General features: G+C 36.4%; 1 protein-coding gene and 1 long non-coding RNA gene across 10 annotated transcripts in view; one reads left to right on the top strand and one right to left on the bottom strand.

The window, feature by feature from the left end:
* Positions 1-15,809, bottom strand: part of LOC139965494 (uncharacterized) — a 90,505-nt gene that overhangs the window by 3,963 nt on the left and 70,733 nt on the right. For all 9 annotated transcript variants that reach the window (XM_071967917.1, XM_071967916.1, XM_071967923.1 and 6 more), the window contains 3 exons: positions 5,960-6,070; positions 4,134-4,228; positions 3,006-3,075 (listed from right to left, as the gene is read on the bottom strand). In XM_071967917.1, the coding sequence (XP_071824018.1) occupies positions 3,006-3,075; positions 4,134-4,228; positions 5,960-6,070 (276 nt within the window). The remainder of the gene's footprint in view (positions 1-3,005; positions 3,076-4,133; positions 4,229-5,959; positions 6,071-15,809) is intronic.
* On the top strand, positions 10,753-15,109 carry LOC139965489 (uncharacterized). Its single transcript, XR_011792262.1, has 4 exons — positions 10,753-11,001; positions 11,573-11,762; positions 12,499-12,614; positions 13,132-15,109. It is a non-coding gene; the product is annotated as an uncharacterized lncRNA (long non-coding RNA).

Here is a 15,809-nt window from a genome sequence, read left to right as displayed (position 1 = left end):
ATTCACTTCCAATGCCGGCCGGCAGGCGTGAGTGGCGGTTACCACCGGCCGCCGCCGGCCGGCGTGGCTATAACCCTGCACCCAAGTATACACTACTGATTGGAGGGGGAAAAAAAAAATTTAAATTGAAAGTCGTAAATAGGGACCTGGATGGATGTCCAGGTCATTGTATTTCTACAGTGAACAATAGGGTTGAACTTTTGACCGCACGGTGTTTAAAGTTTGTGAAGACTCGCGCACAAAGAAACGTCTCATGTCGGTAATCTGACCTAGTTTCGAATGAGGTGTAACAGAAGTGTTAGACACCACCATCGATCCCAGAAAACACACACACAGCTTGCTACCGTCGGTAATTACACAGTAGTGTACAGTCAATATTATACAGCTACGGTCAATACCTACAACACAGTGTACGTAGCAGCGATGGACATCTCAGGTCTAGATAAAAGATAACAAGGTATCACATTCCATTACTGTCTGCATTTTGTAGCGACAAAAAGAAAACTTCACTTGCAAGCAACGGAAAGTTAACTTTTTCAGAGCGCGGCACGCGGTTTGGGGCGAGTCTTCCATGCCTTTAATCAAAACTATCTGGATTGACATAATACATAGCTGACTAAATACGTCATAGTGTAAACTAACCAATGATATCATTTTCTTTTACATTTCTGACACTCCCACATAGGGACCTAACCCAATTAAAAACCCTTGCAATGAAAACGCCCCTAAAATGACTATATGTAAATCACGCACAATTCTCGTGGAGTAGCCTGCGCTCGCCTCGCCTTGAATACCCATGCACAGAGCATGTGCGTTCATGTACGTAGATGTGCTCGCACTTGATATCAATACTGCGTACGGACATGTTTACATACGCAATCGTACAAGCCACGCCCATTCAACCAATCGGGATATAGAATGAGGCAATAGATACATTATTCATTGGGTTGGCTGGACCATTGACAGCTGTGACATCGACAATGGAAATGCAACTCTTCCATTGAACTTAAATTGATATGGGACTATCAGAGACAGGGTTTAAACATAAAATATGGTATTTATCTTCAAGTGTTTGCTCCAACTTCACCTATGAGATGTAAAACTGGAATTTATCTAAGAGAGATTTTTACAAATCTCACAAAGCCAAGTTTGATGCTTTCTCATTTGACTGATTGCAAATTAAAATTAAATAATGTTTAGAGTATTATCGTTATTTATGTGAGAGGCTTTCTAAAGCCAGATAGCAAGGTTAGATAGTGCAGAGCCCTTCACGAAAGAGAAAAAAGGAATCATGAAGAAGCAAAAAGAATAAGGAAAAAATAAACATAGATGATGAACAGGATAAAAAGCCAATTTAAATTATAAATAACAATAACAGTATGCTATGTATAGGTTTAAATAGCTCAATTTCTTTTCTTTCTTTAATTTTTTTATTTGGTGGGAGGTGGGGGAGGGTGATTTTATAAAAGTAAGCTGAATGCGACATTTACACTTCACTTCGAGAATGACAATTCTTTGAAATCCAATCAAACCAACTTAAGAAAACAACAGGACAAAAACAATTACACTAATAATTATGCACAAATTTTGATACTTTCATCTACAAATTAAGTTTTTTTTCAAAATCATTTATTTATTAAAAATTCATCCAAGTTTATCTGTATTCATGACATAGTGATGGTGTTTGTGATGAAACTGTCTGTTTTGTCAAGGTTTTACTAAGCTTTGTAAGGGGTAGGGTGTACTTTCAAAACATTCAAATAAATGGAATTAATCACAGATTTTCGTGGAATATGACGTGTTAATATATATTACATGCACAGCTCCACCATTCTGCCCCTAAAATATGTTAGGTTTTAATTAGTTTTTAGTATATTTCCTTGTAACTATGGGCTGAATTGATATCAGATCCTTTTGTTGGTCGAAGAGTTCTGGGACAAACAGCATTCTGTGAATAATCGACACAACTTTGATGAACTAACATTTTATTATTATTTACTTGGTAATTAGGTCGATAATAACTTGTTGGGCCTTTATAAAGATGTGGGGCTATTATCTAAACGTCTCCTTTTGGTGGATGGACCGACCTAATTCTGAATGTCTAATCATTTATGGAACTCTTGTCCCCCCCCCCTCTCTCTCTCCTCTTCTCATAGCTCTCTTCCACCCTTTTTCTCCACACCTTTCTGACTTTGTCCTTCTCTAGTGTATTCCCCACCTCCTTTCCTTATCCCTCTCTTTGTCCCCCTACTGTTTATCTCCTACCTCTCCTCTTCCCCCTGTTGGTTTCATTCTTCTCTCCATCCCTTGTCTACTAATCCCCTTACATCTATCTCTTTGTGTTCATCATGCTCATTTTGTTCGTGCGTGTTTTTGTCCCTTCTGTTACTGTACGTTATTTGTCATTTAGCCTCTGAAGAAGATCCTGCTAGGATCGAAATGTCAGGCCAACTTACTTTTACACATTTATGGAACTATATACTATATGCTATATGAATAAAAACCTCTTAATTAACATTGATGAACTAAAACTTGTAAGATTTACTTATATATCATGTCAATGAGTATTTCTCTGATGTTGGTCACAGATACGTAAATGGTCAATGTTTCCCCTCTTATTCGACTGAAGTGCAATATTCTGTGCTATTTGTGACAGTATACGTCAGGGGATTCTCAACTAATTTTCTACGAGCAGGGCCAGAGAAAGACTTTCGATTGGAAAGGGCCTGGCATGTAGCAACCAAAATCTTCTAGAATTTCTCATTAATAGAATGAGCCATTTGCAAGTTAAAGGCATAGAAGACTCGCCCCAAACAGCGTCCCCCATCTTTAAAAAGTTAACTTTCCGTTGCTGCAAGATAAGTTTTTCTCTTGTCTCTACAAAATGCAGACAGTAATGAAACGTGATACATTGCTATCTTTAGCTGGACCTGAGATGTCCATCGCTGTATCGTTTGTACACTGTGCCATGGGTATTAAAGGACACGCCTTGTGTGTAGCCTTACCTTGGCCTTCGTTATCTTCCACTCCAGCGTGGTCAGGTCCATGCTGTTGATTAAGTTACGCACCCATGTACTACATTTTAAAGAAGAAAAATAAAAGTAAGTAAGTGCTTACATACCAAACATGAAGAAACTTAAAATAAAAGCTGAAATGGTTCTCAAAATGAAATTTCATATTACATATTAGTGCACACAATTTTTTCACTCCTCTTCAAGATTTTTTTTCCACTAGGATGGAGATGATAGTGATTGTGGGAGAAGAGATGCATGGGCCTCGAGATCTGCCCGATGTTTTCAAGTACTAAATTTCAAACAATCTTCCCCCCCTCCCCATAGCACCTGGTTTCCTCTTCCAAGAGTGAAAAGTCGTGAAGACCAAATTGCGGAGATTTAACAAGTCATTTTACGATTGAATCAAGTCACTGTCGAGTTGAGTCATTAACTCAAGTGACTCGGTTATCTCTAAGGGGAAAAAGTTATCAAACTTTTTGAGTCAATTCGCTTTTGGAATTTGGTGCCTCCATTCATGACTTGTTAGAACACTGCGAAATTATCCAAAGTCAGTTAGACTTGACTTAAATGAATGCAATCAGCCCCCCCCCCCAAAAAAAAAAGATGGTGAATAGAAGAGTTTACAAAGCTGAAGAGGGTTCATTTTCATTAGTTCAACATACATAGCTGATTACTCTTTACTTTAGGAATATCGTCATCTATTCTTCTACTTTTAAGCTGCATGTAGCAAGCAAGCATAGATTATGAAACAATTGTGGCCATTGTCAATTTTGTACCTTTCAAGAGAGCGGTAATGGTATACCATGAAATTTGTGATAAAAGTGAAGTTTCAATTTCATCTCGCAAATATATTTGAATTTTCATGGTTCTAAGTCTAATATGATCACGATAAAAAGAAAAATTGTTAAAAATTAAAACTACAAAACATAGAAAAATTTTCAAAGAATGGCCAAGGTATCTCTACACTTTACAGCAAGGTTCAAGTTGCATACCAAACCTCCAACAGGACTTAAGTGATTGCATAACCTTGGCGATTGAGTGTTTAAAATATGGAAAGTGGAAATTGTAGCGGGAGAAAAATGCCTGATAACAGATGAAATTTTGGAACGAACAGCTTACTCTATCGAGACGATCTTCTGCGAGAGGGCTGCCAGGACCGAGAAGAGTTTGAAGTCTGTTCCCTGACTGATCGAATACTCAGCAAGCTCTAACACCTGAAGAAAAGAGAAATAAAAGAACAGAACAAAAACTGTTACTGATGTACAAAAATAAAACTGCTGACCTATCTTTAAAACATGCCGAGTGTTTGAAACATATTAGTTTAATAGCTGGTTCGATATCTCAGTTCTTGGCAGATGCAAACTAAGGGATCAAAACACAAAGGGACCTATTGAGGAGGAAAGTGTATAAGTGCATTCATGGAATGGCACCCGCCTTTTTGTCAGACGATCTGTCCTTCCAGGTCAATACTCGTTATACCTTGCGTTCTAGCAATACACTCACTCACACTGTTCCCAGAACTAAACTGAAAACCTATGACGACCGTGCCTTTCCATCAGCCGGGCCCAAGCTCTGGAATGGTCTGCCCATATCTGTGCGGAGTTCTCCCACTCTCAGTCAGTTCAAGTCTTGTTTGAAGACTCATTTTTTTTTCAAGTTGGCATTCTATTAGGGTTGTACAGTGCTATTGAATACTCCATAGATTTTAGCGCTTTATAAGTTCATTTATTATTGTGTATTTATTATGTTACACATGCCTCGAAACAAACAGAAAAAGAAAGAAACAAATTATCACCAAAATCATATTTTGGACAGAAATGGTGCATCAGTAGCCTATAGTAATTTAAGTTACATGAGCATTTGGCACGATTTTAATAATTCTTAAGAAATGTAAAAAATGTTGGGTTCCTAAAATGCTGTAATATAAACAGTAAAGCACATATTGAGGAGGAAAGTTACACTTACTAAGTGTATTTATTATGTTACATATGCCTCGAAACAAACAGACAAAGGAAAAAAAAATTATCACCAAAATCATATTTTGGACAGAAATGGTGCATCAGTAGCCTATAGTTATTTAAGTTACAGGAGCATCTGGCATGATTTAAATAATTTCTTAGAAATGTCAAAAATGTTGGATTCCAATAATGTTTTAAATATAAACAGTAACAAAGCGATCAACTCACTCGATGGTGATCTAGCCATCTAGCTACTGTACATACTTCAAATCTGACACCATTTGCACATAAGTACCCTTCAAAATAATCTTTTTTATCCCACAAACAAAGTGGACAGGGGATCCCTCAACTTATCCTCCCCCACCCCCCACCCCCCACCCCATCCCCACTCCCTTCTCTACCTCCAGGCCATGACAAATTTTCTCCATATCAGATAAAATAAGTTAGCCACCGATATCTTTTGTCATGCTAGAAATTGCAAAAATGTACCTTACAGTACACACATGTGGAGGTTTCCACCCTCTAATTATTCTCTATTTGATCGACACCAATGGTTTGGTTTGTTGACAAAAACTAAATTTCATGAACATTACATCTATGGACTCATCGAGACAATGACAACCACCCCCCAAAGAAAGAAAGTAAAAGGCATGGATCAAGAAAAGAAATAAGAACAGACTTGATGAAACCCTTTAAGCGGTAATATTCAATGAAAATAGGCTGACGACTTGAATTAATTCATCGCTAGTGGTTATTGTCATTTCATGGAATTAATGAAAGCATCAGAGCATACACTAACTTGACAAGAAATTCGCAAAATACCTCAGAGAAGGAAACAACATTTAAAGACTTTTGGCAGCTAGAGGTTTGAAACACGGTTCCTTTTATAGTATTTTATATATATTTTTAAAATGACAGACAAAACTTCCTAAACCTCAAAAACTGCCGAGCAAAAATTTGAATAATTATTCTCTGAGAGAGCGGTACCCTGACTATATACGATTCCTCCTTCTCTGTCAGCTTCTGGGCACCACTGATGCCTTTAAGTGCCATCAGGGTTTCAAAGCAGCTGAGATAACCATCGTCATCTTCATCGACCTGAGGAGAGAGGAGGAGAAAGAGAAAGAGAGAAAAAAAAACATGTTAACATTTCAACCGGTAAACCAAACATGCTTCGGGGGCATTTTCATGCACACTCTTTGCCACCGTTGTGTCTCAGCCGGAATAAAAAGGAGTGTTTAATGCTAAAATGTACTACGTTGAAATGGTTTCATTGTGAAGTTTCAATTTGAAGCTCGCTACGAATCAGTTAAAAATATTAAATTTAATCCTTGTAATTGCCCTTGTTATTGGCTTCTCTTTTAAATACAGATTGATATCCATTGACGGTAATTGGGAAATTAGAAACTTTCAGGAATTTAATTTAAAATTCCAACTTTTCAAATGATATGGCATCATTTTCGTCTCGTTATTGGACACGTTTAATAGGAACAAACAACAGATTATAATAAGTGTCTTTTTGAAATTGTGAGTAAAATGAAGAAATAAACCCAAATTTCTGAAGTTGTCGTGGCTCAACAGAACTGAATAGTATAGTATTATATACTGTTGTATGCATGACCACTAACCTTTTGTTTTATTCTATCACATTTTGCAGCTTATTTAATGAATTTTGTGAACAAAAAATTGTGTGCAATTTGATACATCATGGGGTAATATTCAGAAATCAGTAATTTACTGAAGAAGACCCCAGACAGGGTTAAAATATCTAATACACTCTTTTTCAATCTTTGTATTCCATTCATCTCTCTTCCTTTCTGTACGGATTCACTTTCAGAAACACTATATATATATTAACACACACATACATATATATATATATATTTATATATATATATATATATATATATATATATATATATATATATATATACACATTGGTATTTTGGTTTACTTCATAGCATGATAGCTGGGACTTAGGTTTACCTCGGGGATAGGTTTACCTGACACCAGGTAAACCTAAGTCTAGGGTCTTCTTGTTCAATCAATTTCACTCCCTTTGAGGAATGATTATTTCGAGTTAAGAGAAAAGCTCATAAACTTTTCAATTCCGAAGTTACAAAAAAAAAATCGTTCATTTAAAGGGTAAAATTTCCCTTCAAAAGTGGAGGTAATTCCGAAGGGTATATAACAGAATTACGAACATGGTATATATGTTGATCCCAACTTTACACCCTGATTTTGACCAAATGCGGCTATATATAGTTCCGAAACTTAAAGGTTCCTCTAATTACACTGAAATCTTCGTAATTGTACTTTTTCTTCCATTAATTTGGGATATTTAAGAAAATAAGAGTTTCTATTTAAACTGGCAAATTTACACGTAACGAAACAACGCCCCCATACATAAGCAGTTCTTTCTGTGTTCGGTGGTAGGGCAGTCGATCGGATCGTATCGTTGCTATCCCAATAGCCTACATTCAACGTTACTTTATGTGGGCCTAGCCATGTAGTTTACAGAGGAAAGTGCCGCAGGTTACCGTAAACGTTGCCCATTTGAAGTTGGCTTTTGGAACTTTGGTGGAGTATATGCATTGTAAGTAAATTCCTTAAAAGTGTTCCGGATATATTAATAACATTTAGAGTAAATACCTTCATGCTGAACACAAATAAAGTAAGACCATGGTTAGAGTTAGAGTAGACTAGCCTAGGCCTAACGTTAGCCCTAAATTGGACCTATCAGTATTACTGGCTATGGTAAATCACAGCTGCCTGCTACTGCCTTTGCTGATACTCGGAATATAAAATGTGAAAAATAAATTAAAGTATATACTTGTAACAGACTGGTCAACCTACACATTTTGCAGCCTGGTGATCTTCCAGATATTTAAAGTAAAGGCTTAATAATTGACGCACCTCCAAATATTACTAGGCCTACTACTAGTACTACTATTACTATACTAGCCTACTACTACTGTAGCTAGTACTAGCAACTATACAGCAGGCAACCATAACTTTTTGCAGCCAAGCAGAGTTAAATATTTCATGAGTTTGAATCCATTTCAGGTATATGCTGATCAAATTGTGTTTGTGCATGTATTGGGCATTTGGAAATCTTACTCCCTATAAATAACCAAAATTACCTCAATATAATACCACTAATCTCTGGGACCTGACCTGTCTGAGGTTAGAGGCTCAGAGCATAGCAAACAGCATCCAAAGATAATGGATGTTTACTTAGGCCTTCACTACAGTAAGCTTATCGACAGATGTGTCAATTTAGGGGTATGAAAGAACTTGCATTCGTGCGATGCAATTTTGAACCATTTCACGAAATATAAATATTTGGGTATGTCTCAATCTCTCTGCCATAAAATAAGGCAGTCAGAAAGTCACAACTCCACAAAAACAGATACTCAAGCAAACGGAACACTACAGTAAAAGAAAGGGCCTGATAGATTCCTTAAACGAGTTACAAAAGTAAAAAATGTGAAAACGTTTGCCGTCTCGGTACAATATTCATCCCCACAATATTCTCTATATGTGTTAGTGTGCATCACTTAGCCCTGTGCGTACAGTAGTAGTGGTGTGTCATTGGTTCTGATTCAGAGAACTAAGTCACACAGGGCCTCAGTGTAGCAGTGTACAACAATTTTTTGTAACATGAGTTTTTTCCCCCTGCACCTATGGGATGAATCATGGCTGAAGGTAAACAATTGAGTATTCATTTTAGAATAATAACGCAATCATGGCTAAGTTATTTAGGCATTTTGATATTAACGTTATGATGTGGGTAGTGTTACTAGTGCTGAAGTAATAGCTTGATCAAAAGTATTCCTCAAAGTCCCACAATGCCTTCACAGGGTGACCTACCGTACAGTCACTTGAGCACTTAGGAGTTTTTGCGAAAAGAGCAAATTCCTTGTCCAAAATTGCTAGGTTTGATCCAGTTTTACAGAGTCCCATAACAAAAAACACAGTCTGTGATATATCAATGGAAAAGTGTAAAGATTCAATGTAACATATTTGAAAGGATTAGAGTATGTTGAAAAACCACCAGCTATACATTTTAAGGAAGTAAACAGTACCTCATTGAACCTTGCATTGTGTTCACACTAATGAGTTATGAAATTGCAATCAGTGTCTTCATCATTAAAAGCTATTAATTAGGTTGATCAGTGGTCTCACATATTAATTTAATCACAAAGGTTAAATTTCATTCAGGTTATAATGCCAAGGGAATCCAGACCTACTTCATAAAAAATAAAAAAATCATGGCTCCTATAAAAATCATTCATGATAAAAACCAGCATACATACAGTATGTGCAACTAAAATAGTTTCATATTGGGTATCATGTCCAAATAAAAGCTCTTGATTGTATTCTGTTTTCATACTTTTAAAAATGACCATCTGTGTGCAGTAATTTGGTGTTAGTAAGTAACATGAAAATGCACAAGACTAATGTTCAACAGGCACAAGATAGTTCTCATGTCCTTACTGTAGCACAAACCAGGGAGTTGTTCCATTACAACTCCCTGCACGAACAGGCTATTATGATCAGAGTTGTTATGGAACAAATAAAACTCCCTTGTATGATGTTAGCACTGTACTGTGTGACAAAACACTTAAATGCATACATGTGGTAACATGCTGCTATGATCCGATACTAGCTGGTTGGGTGTATAAATAGATCACCATTATGCAAACTGCACTGCACATGGTTTCCATTATGTAATAAGTTTCATTTTATGAATTTGTTCATCTGACATGTTTGCTACTGTATATATATGTGTAGGCTGCATGTACAACTTATTGTATCTTAATAATATACAGCAAAAAACTATTGAGAACTGTGATAAACAACATTTTCAAAGTGACAGTTGGGGATCTAAAAAGACCACTGAAAGCCTTCTGTAGCGATATAACATGATACCAAAAATTATATATCTCTGCAAGCTAGTGTACCCTGCTTTGAGATGTATGGTTTAAATAAGGTTTTCACAAGTTTGTCCTGTTGACCCAACCACTGGCCTAGACATACCAATAAATAGATCTATCCATGCTTCAAATTGAGTTTTCACAATTTGACCATTTTTACCTAAATTTCCTTTGACCTTCCCCAAAAACAATAGGCTTCTTGTACTTGTGATGCATCTATACATACATACTGTACCAACTATGAGATCTGTCCAATAAAGCTTACTGTCATGAGAAACTGTGTTTACAAGCTAGGATCACAAACACAGTACTCCTACCAATGCACACGCACACATATGCCATCGTGAGTGGAAAGTTTCAACATCATTGAAACCAAACATTAAAAATTAGCTCAGTCATAATGCCAAAGTCTGTGTACACAAGTAGTCCTGAGCTTAAACCCCAAATGATACGTTGAGGGACTAAATGTACCGGTATACATAGTCTAGGGTGCATGCAATTTTTAAGTAAATGAACTGCATGCGGGATGAGGCATTGAACCATGCATGAATACTCAGTCAATATCTTGAAGTGATTGCATGCTAAATTCCTGGGTACAACTTACATACCAAATAATAGATCAATATTCAAACTTAGTAGTGTGGCATTTTTCTCAATTGTTGCATATATGCGGTTTCCATGAAAAAAGTGATAGCTAAATTAACTAAACTGACATGAATATTGGACAACATGTACACTAAGTATTGACATCAAATAGGGAACTGCACTGTCAAGACTTCCACCTGCAATTTATGAAACAATTATCTGGACTTATTTATGTTCATTCTCTTGTCAGAAAAAAATGGCTTAAATTTGGCACAATTTGAGGAATGCATGAATGCAGAATGAGAACACCACAGCAGATATGCTCCACTTTATTGCAAGAAGTACAGGGCTGCAATTTCAAGGTCGACACAGGATATCAAAATACTGTAACTTTGAGCTGCTGGTTCATGCTGACCATGGGATGCAGCGAGAAATGGCTTATATGGAAATAAGGAGCTCCCACAAGCATATATTGCAAACATCCCTAGTTGTCTTTAATATTCAGTAAGTATTGACTGTGAGATATATTTTAAATCCCTATGACCTGAAGTTAGTTTTCTAAAGTCTTCCCTTTAATATCCTCTAAGTCTGGTCAACACACACTATACATAATATAAATTTACTGTACTAAGTTTCAACAGGAAAAAAGATGATGAAAATTTGCTGTTTATTTTCAAAAAATGAAAACGATCTAAGGCAACGGCTAACAAAGTAATGTAAGAAAGACTTTCCACTTCCCACCAAGTCCACTGCCAAACCTTTTGTTTTACTTTGCTACTTCCACCATCATAGAATGTTATCAGAATTGAAATGACTTAATGTGTAGTCTTTGAAAACCAAATGTACTGTAAATCTGCCATCTGGCAGGCTGGAATGAATTGTAGGTAGGATTGTGAAGCAAAGACTTGAGGTGTTAACACACCATCACATTTTAACCTTGATTATGATGTGTTTATTTGTACCTTTTGCAACAATGTCAATATCAAAATGTGAGGCTTTAAAAAAAATATTTACATGGAATGTACTTCAGTGAAACTTTGACATATGATTGAAATGTTGTTTTGGTTTGTTGTAGGTTAACAAGAGCTGGTGGAATTTCTCCACAAGAGAAGGAAGTACTGTCATCAATAAAATCTGCAGACAGAAGAATATTTTTACTGAAGACCAAAATTTTCAATGAAAGGAAAGGCTTTCGATTAAAATTGGACAAACAACTTCTGTAGATACAATGAGGACTAGATTTATATGTCATTGCTTGGAGCCAGGTACGGTGCATTCTATGAGTTTGAATTTTTCTTTTTAGTTTCTGGACAGGTACATGACATGCAGCATACAAATTAAAATTTGTTAATGAATTTTCTTCCTTCACAGCATCATAAAATTCATTATTAATAATCCATTTATACAAATTCTTATGTTGCTGTATTTGAGAATAATTTTCGTTAGTAAAACAAAGATTTTAATCATATTCATTGCATTAACTATTATTCATGTAACTCCCTTACTTCACTGTATCAAATAAAACATTGTTTCACCAATCCATTATTCCAGTTGTTATACTGCTGGCAGGGGAGACACTAAGGTCTTTTAATACTTCAGTTACCCAATTAATGCTAACTAGATGCTCAATAATGCTTCCCACAATGGGGATGTTGGGTCTAGCAAACCTTAAGTCTAGTGGACCCTCAATGTAATGGGCATCCTCCCCCCCCCCCATGTTGGTACTGCATGTGGTATACTTTTGTTAGTGAAACTAAGAGTTTCATCCTAGTCATTACATTGAGGGATGCTCTTTATTAAACTCCCTTACTTCACTGCAGCGTATTGGTAATCAGCTATTCTAGTTGTAATGTTGCTAGTACTGTATTTGAGAATCCTTTTGTTAGTGAAACGAAGATTTAATGCTATCCATTACATTTAGGAGTACTCTCTAAGTGTCTACCCTCACGACATAATATAATAAATTACTAACAATCCATTATCTCTTTATATTTATGGCAGAGCTGTAGTCGAGTCCAATTAGCCAGAGCCCGTTCCAAGTCCGAGTCCATCTGGTCTGAGCCAAATACAAGACCCCTCAAGTCCGAGCCGACTCCAGATACCAAAGATCACCTTTGGTAAAAATTCTTGAACTGTTATGATAATTATGCACCCAGGAGGAAATTTACCTCATGCTATAATTTTTTCGGACCAGATAAGTGGCAGCAAGCTCTTCCTGGTTCATAAATGTTATAAAACTACTGGGAGGGGAGTCACCAAGGTCCTTCAATACTTTCAGTTACCCAATAAATGCTAACTAGACGCTCAATAATGCTTCCCACAATGGGGGTGTTGGGTCTAGCAAACCTTAAGTCTAGTGGACCCTCAATATAATGGGCATCCCTCTTGTTGGTACTGCATGTGGTATCCTTTTGTTAGTGAAACTAACTAACTCCCTTTCTTCACTGCATCGTATTGGTGATCCATTATTTCAGCTGTAAAGTTGCCAGTACTGTATTTGAGAATCCTTTTGTTAGTGAAACGAAGAGTTTAATGCTATCCATTACATTTAGGAGTTAACTTTCTAAGTCTCTACCTTCTCAACATCATATAATAAATTATTAACAATCCATTATCTTTTTATATTTATGGCAGAGCTGTAGTCGAGTCCAATTAGCCAGAGTCTGAGCCAAGTCCGAGCCCACTTGGTATGAGCCACATCCAAGACCCTTCAAGTCCGAGCCGACTCCAGATATTCAAATATGATCACCTTTGGTAAAAATTCTTGAACTGTTATGATAATTATGCACCCAGGAGGAAATTAACCTCATGCTATAATTTTTTCGGACCAGATAAGTCGCAGCAAGCTTTTCCTGGTTCATAAATGTTCAGCCCGGGCGCAAAACTTTCAAACCATGCAGGGAGAGGCAAAATCATATTCAAACCACGACCACCGCCAGGTTAGAACGTGCTTGTGAGAACCCTGCTCTACTAAAAGTGATATTCTAGTTACATTTAGGATTGCTCATTAAGATTTTCAAATCATCATCATTGTCTTGGTTGCTACTTTTTCTGATGTCATCATCATTTGTGAATTATTGTTATTGTTGCTATGTTACATTTGCCAGTATCAATTTTGCTTATTGTTCTCTCAAAATTGCAGAGTAGAAGGAAGAAATGTTAGCTAATAGTTATTATACCATATGTTCTTGGTCTCTAAATTGTTTACGCTGAGGTCAGTATGAACAGAAGTGTTTATAATAGTTTTCCTTTCTGTTAAAGTATTTTCTGAATCATTTCATTAATTTTATATTTATACTGGAATTTTCAGTAGGTGTTGGCTTCATTGAGGGTCAAAGGCTACTCAAGGTCAGTAGAGTAACATAGAGCATCTAACTCAACAAGGAAAAGTTGGTAGTCATATGTAGTGCATATAGGTTTCTGACATTGAGTACTATTCTATAAATTTGTACAGTATAGCAGAAGCCCATGTGAGATAACTAGATATATGAAACTGAAAGCCATGTTAACATGATAGTTCAATATCGGAATGATGAATGGAAGTTTGTATGCAGGTGTATCATGTGCTGAGTGCTCTTAGCCAAGTCAAAGGTTATTTGAGGCCAATATAGGTAAAATCTGCAAACCTTCATGATCCCATACTATCTAGTATCTGACTAGTAGCTGCTTTAATAGCTGAATCTTAGGGCAATTAATATATTTATCAGAACAAGTAATGTACCTCAAAAGACTTCTTAAGCTCTTTTGAGCCCCATTCAATATTTTAGTGTATTAACTTCATCATTCTTTTAACAAATTTACTCCAAATTGCTATTTTCATGTTCTGACAATGAACCTTTGTCATATCATGTTGCATGAGTGCTGTAACTGGTTTACAAGCTTGCAAAAGTCTTAAAAGGAGGATAGGGTGTTGGGATAAATAGTTCAAAATAATATTAACAAAATTGTACCATATTTTGCTTTTCTTTTTTCCCATATGTTGCCACTGCTTGAATAAGACTAGTTGATAGGACTTTTTGTGAGCTCCACCTTTGACAACAAGGTACAGTAGACTTCAACTGCATCTTGTTGGCAACATCCTAGGAAAGTTTCAATAAACACAGATGTTTCTATAAAATGAGGAATCTGATGAACATTCCAATACTGCGAGTCTTTATTGGACATTTCAGCAGGAGGCAATAAACAATTCTGCTATCGTTACATACTGTAGGTCCTTCATAAAATGCCACTTAAAGAACTGTATTACTTCCTTGGGAAGGTGAATTTTATTGTCAAATACAACATCTGTCAAATATTTAGTTTCCCAACCTGTCCAACTCCCCCCCCCCACCCCTCCATTTATCCCGAGTAGTTTACAGAAACTGGGACAGAACATTTTTTGTGGGAAACAAGGTTAAATAATGTTGTTTGAGTATTGAGCATTTATCTATATGTCCCTTTCGAATCTAGATAGGAGGAAGTAGCAAACAATGCAAGGAAAACATGAAGTTCAAGTGGATGCTTTAATTGCTTTTACCCAAAACATTGCTATATTCATTGATAAATATAATCCACTTCAAATTCAGTACCGTTATACAACATGCAAAAGAGTTATGATATTGATGTACTTTCTGAATTTGAGCATTTATCTATATGTCCCTTTCGAATCTAGATAGGAGGAAGTAGCAAACAATGCAAGGAAAACATGAAGTTCAAGTGGATGCTTTAATTGCTTTTACCCAAAACATTGCTATATTCATTGATAAATATAATCCACTTCAAATTCAGTACCGTTATACAACATGCAAAAGAGTTATGATATTGATGTACTTTCTGAATTTAGACCATTGCAGGTGAACAAGTTTAACATTGGTTTTTAAGTTGACTGTATGTAGAAAACACCGGTTACATAATGAACCTCAGATACAATGTCGTGTAAATACATATTACTGCTAGGAGCTGTTTAACAAACAGTGAAAGAAAAATTTATTACTTGACTATCAAGAGATTCGCAGAACTCCACTCCTTCAACAATATTAACAGTGGTGCAGACTTCAAAGCAGTGCAAGGGCAACAACTGCCTATCTCTTTAAGAAATTTCCAAGTGCTTTCATTTCTAGCATTTGCATATGTTCAAAAGAAAAATGAAATATTAAAAGATGTGGTCTTTTCAACATGTTACCACATCTCCCCCCCCCCTCTCTCCCCCATCAAAAAAGTATTGCATGTACAGCAGTAACCCTTTTTGTACATGTGCAATATATGGGGCAGAGCCTTATTCATGACTTGACCAAGCCCTTTATCCATTTGAATAGCACAAGTTATGTCAGTGG

Source organism: Apostichopus japonicus, chromosome 1, assembly GCF_037975245.1.
Source record: "Apostichopus japonicus isolate 1M-3 chromosome 1, ASM3797524v1, whole genome shotgun sequence".
Lineage (NCBI taxonomy): Eukaryota > Metazoa > Echinodermata > Holothuroidea > Aspidochirotida > Stichopodidae > Apostichopus > Apostichopus japonicus.
This window is presented reverse-complemented; position numbering and strand designations above follow the sequence as displayed.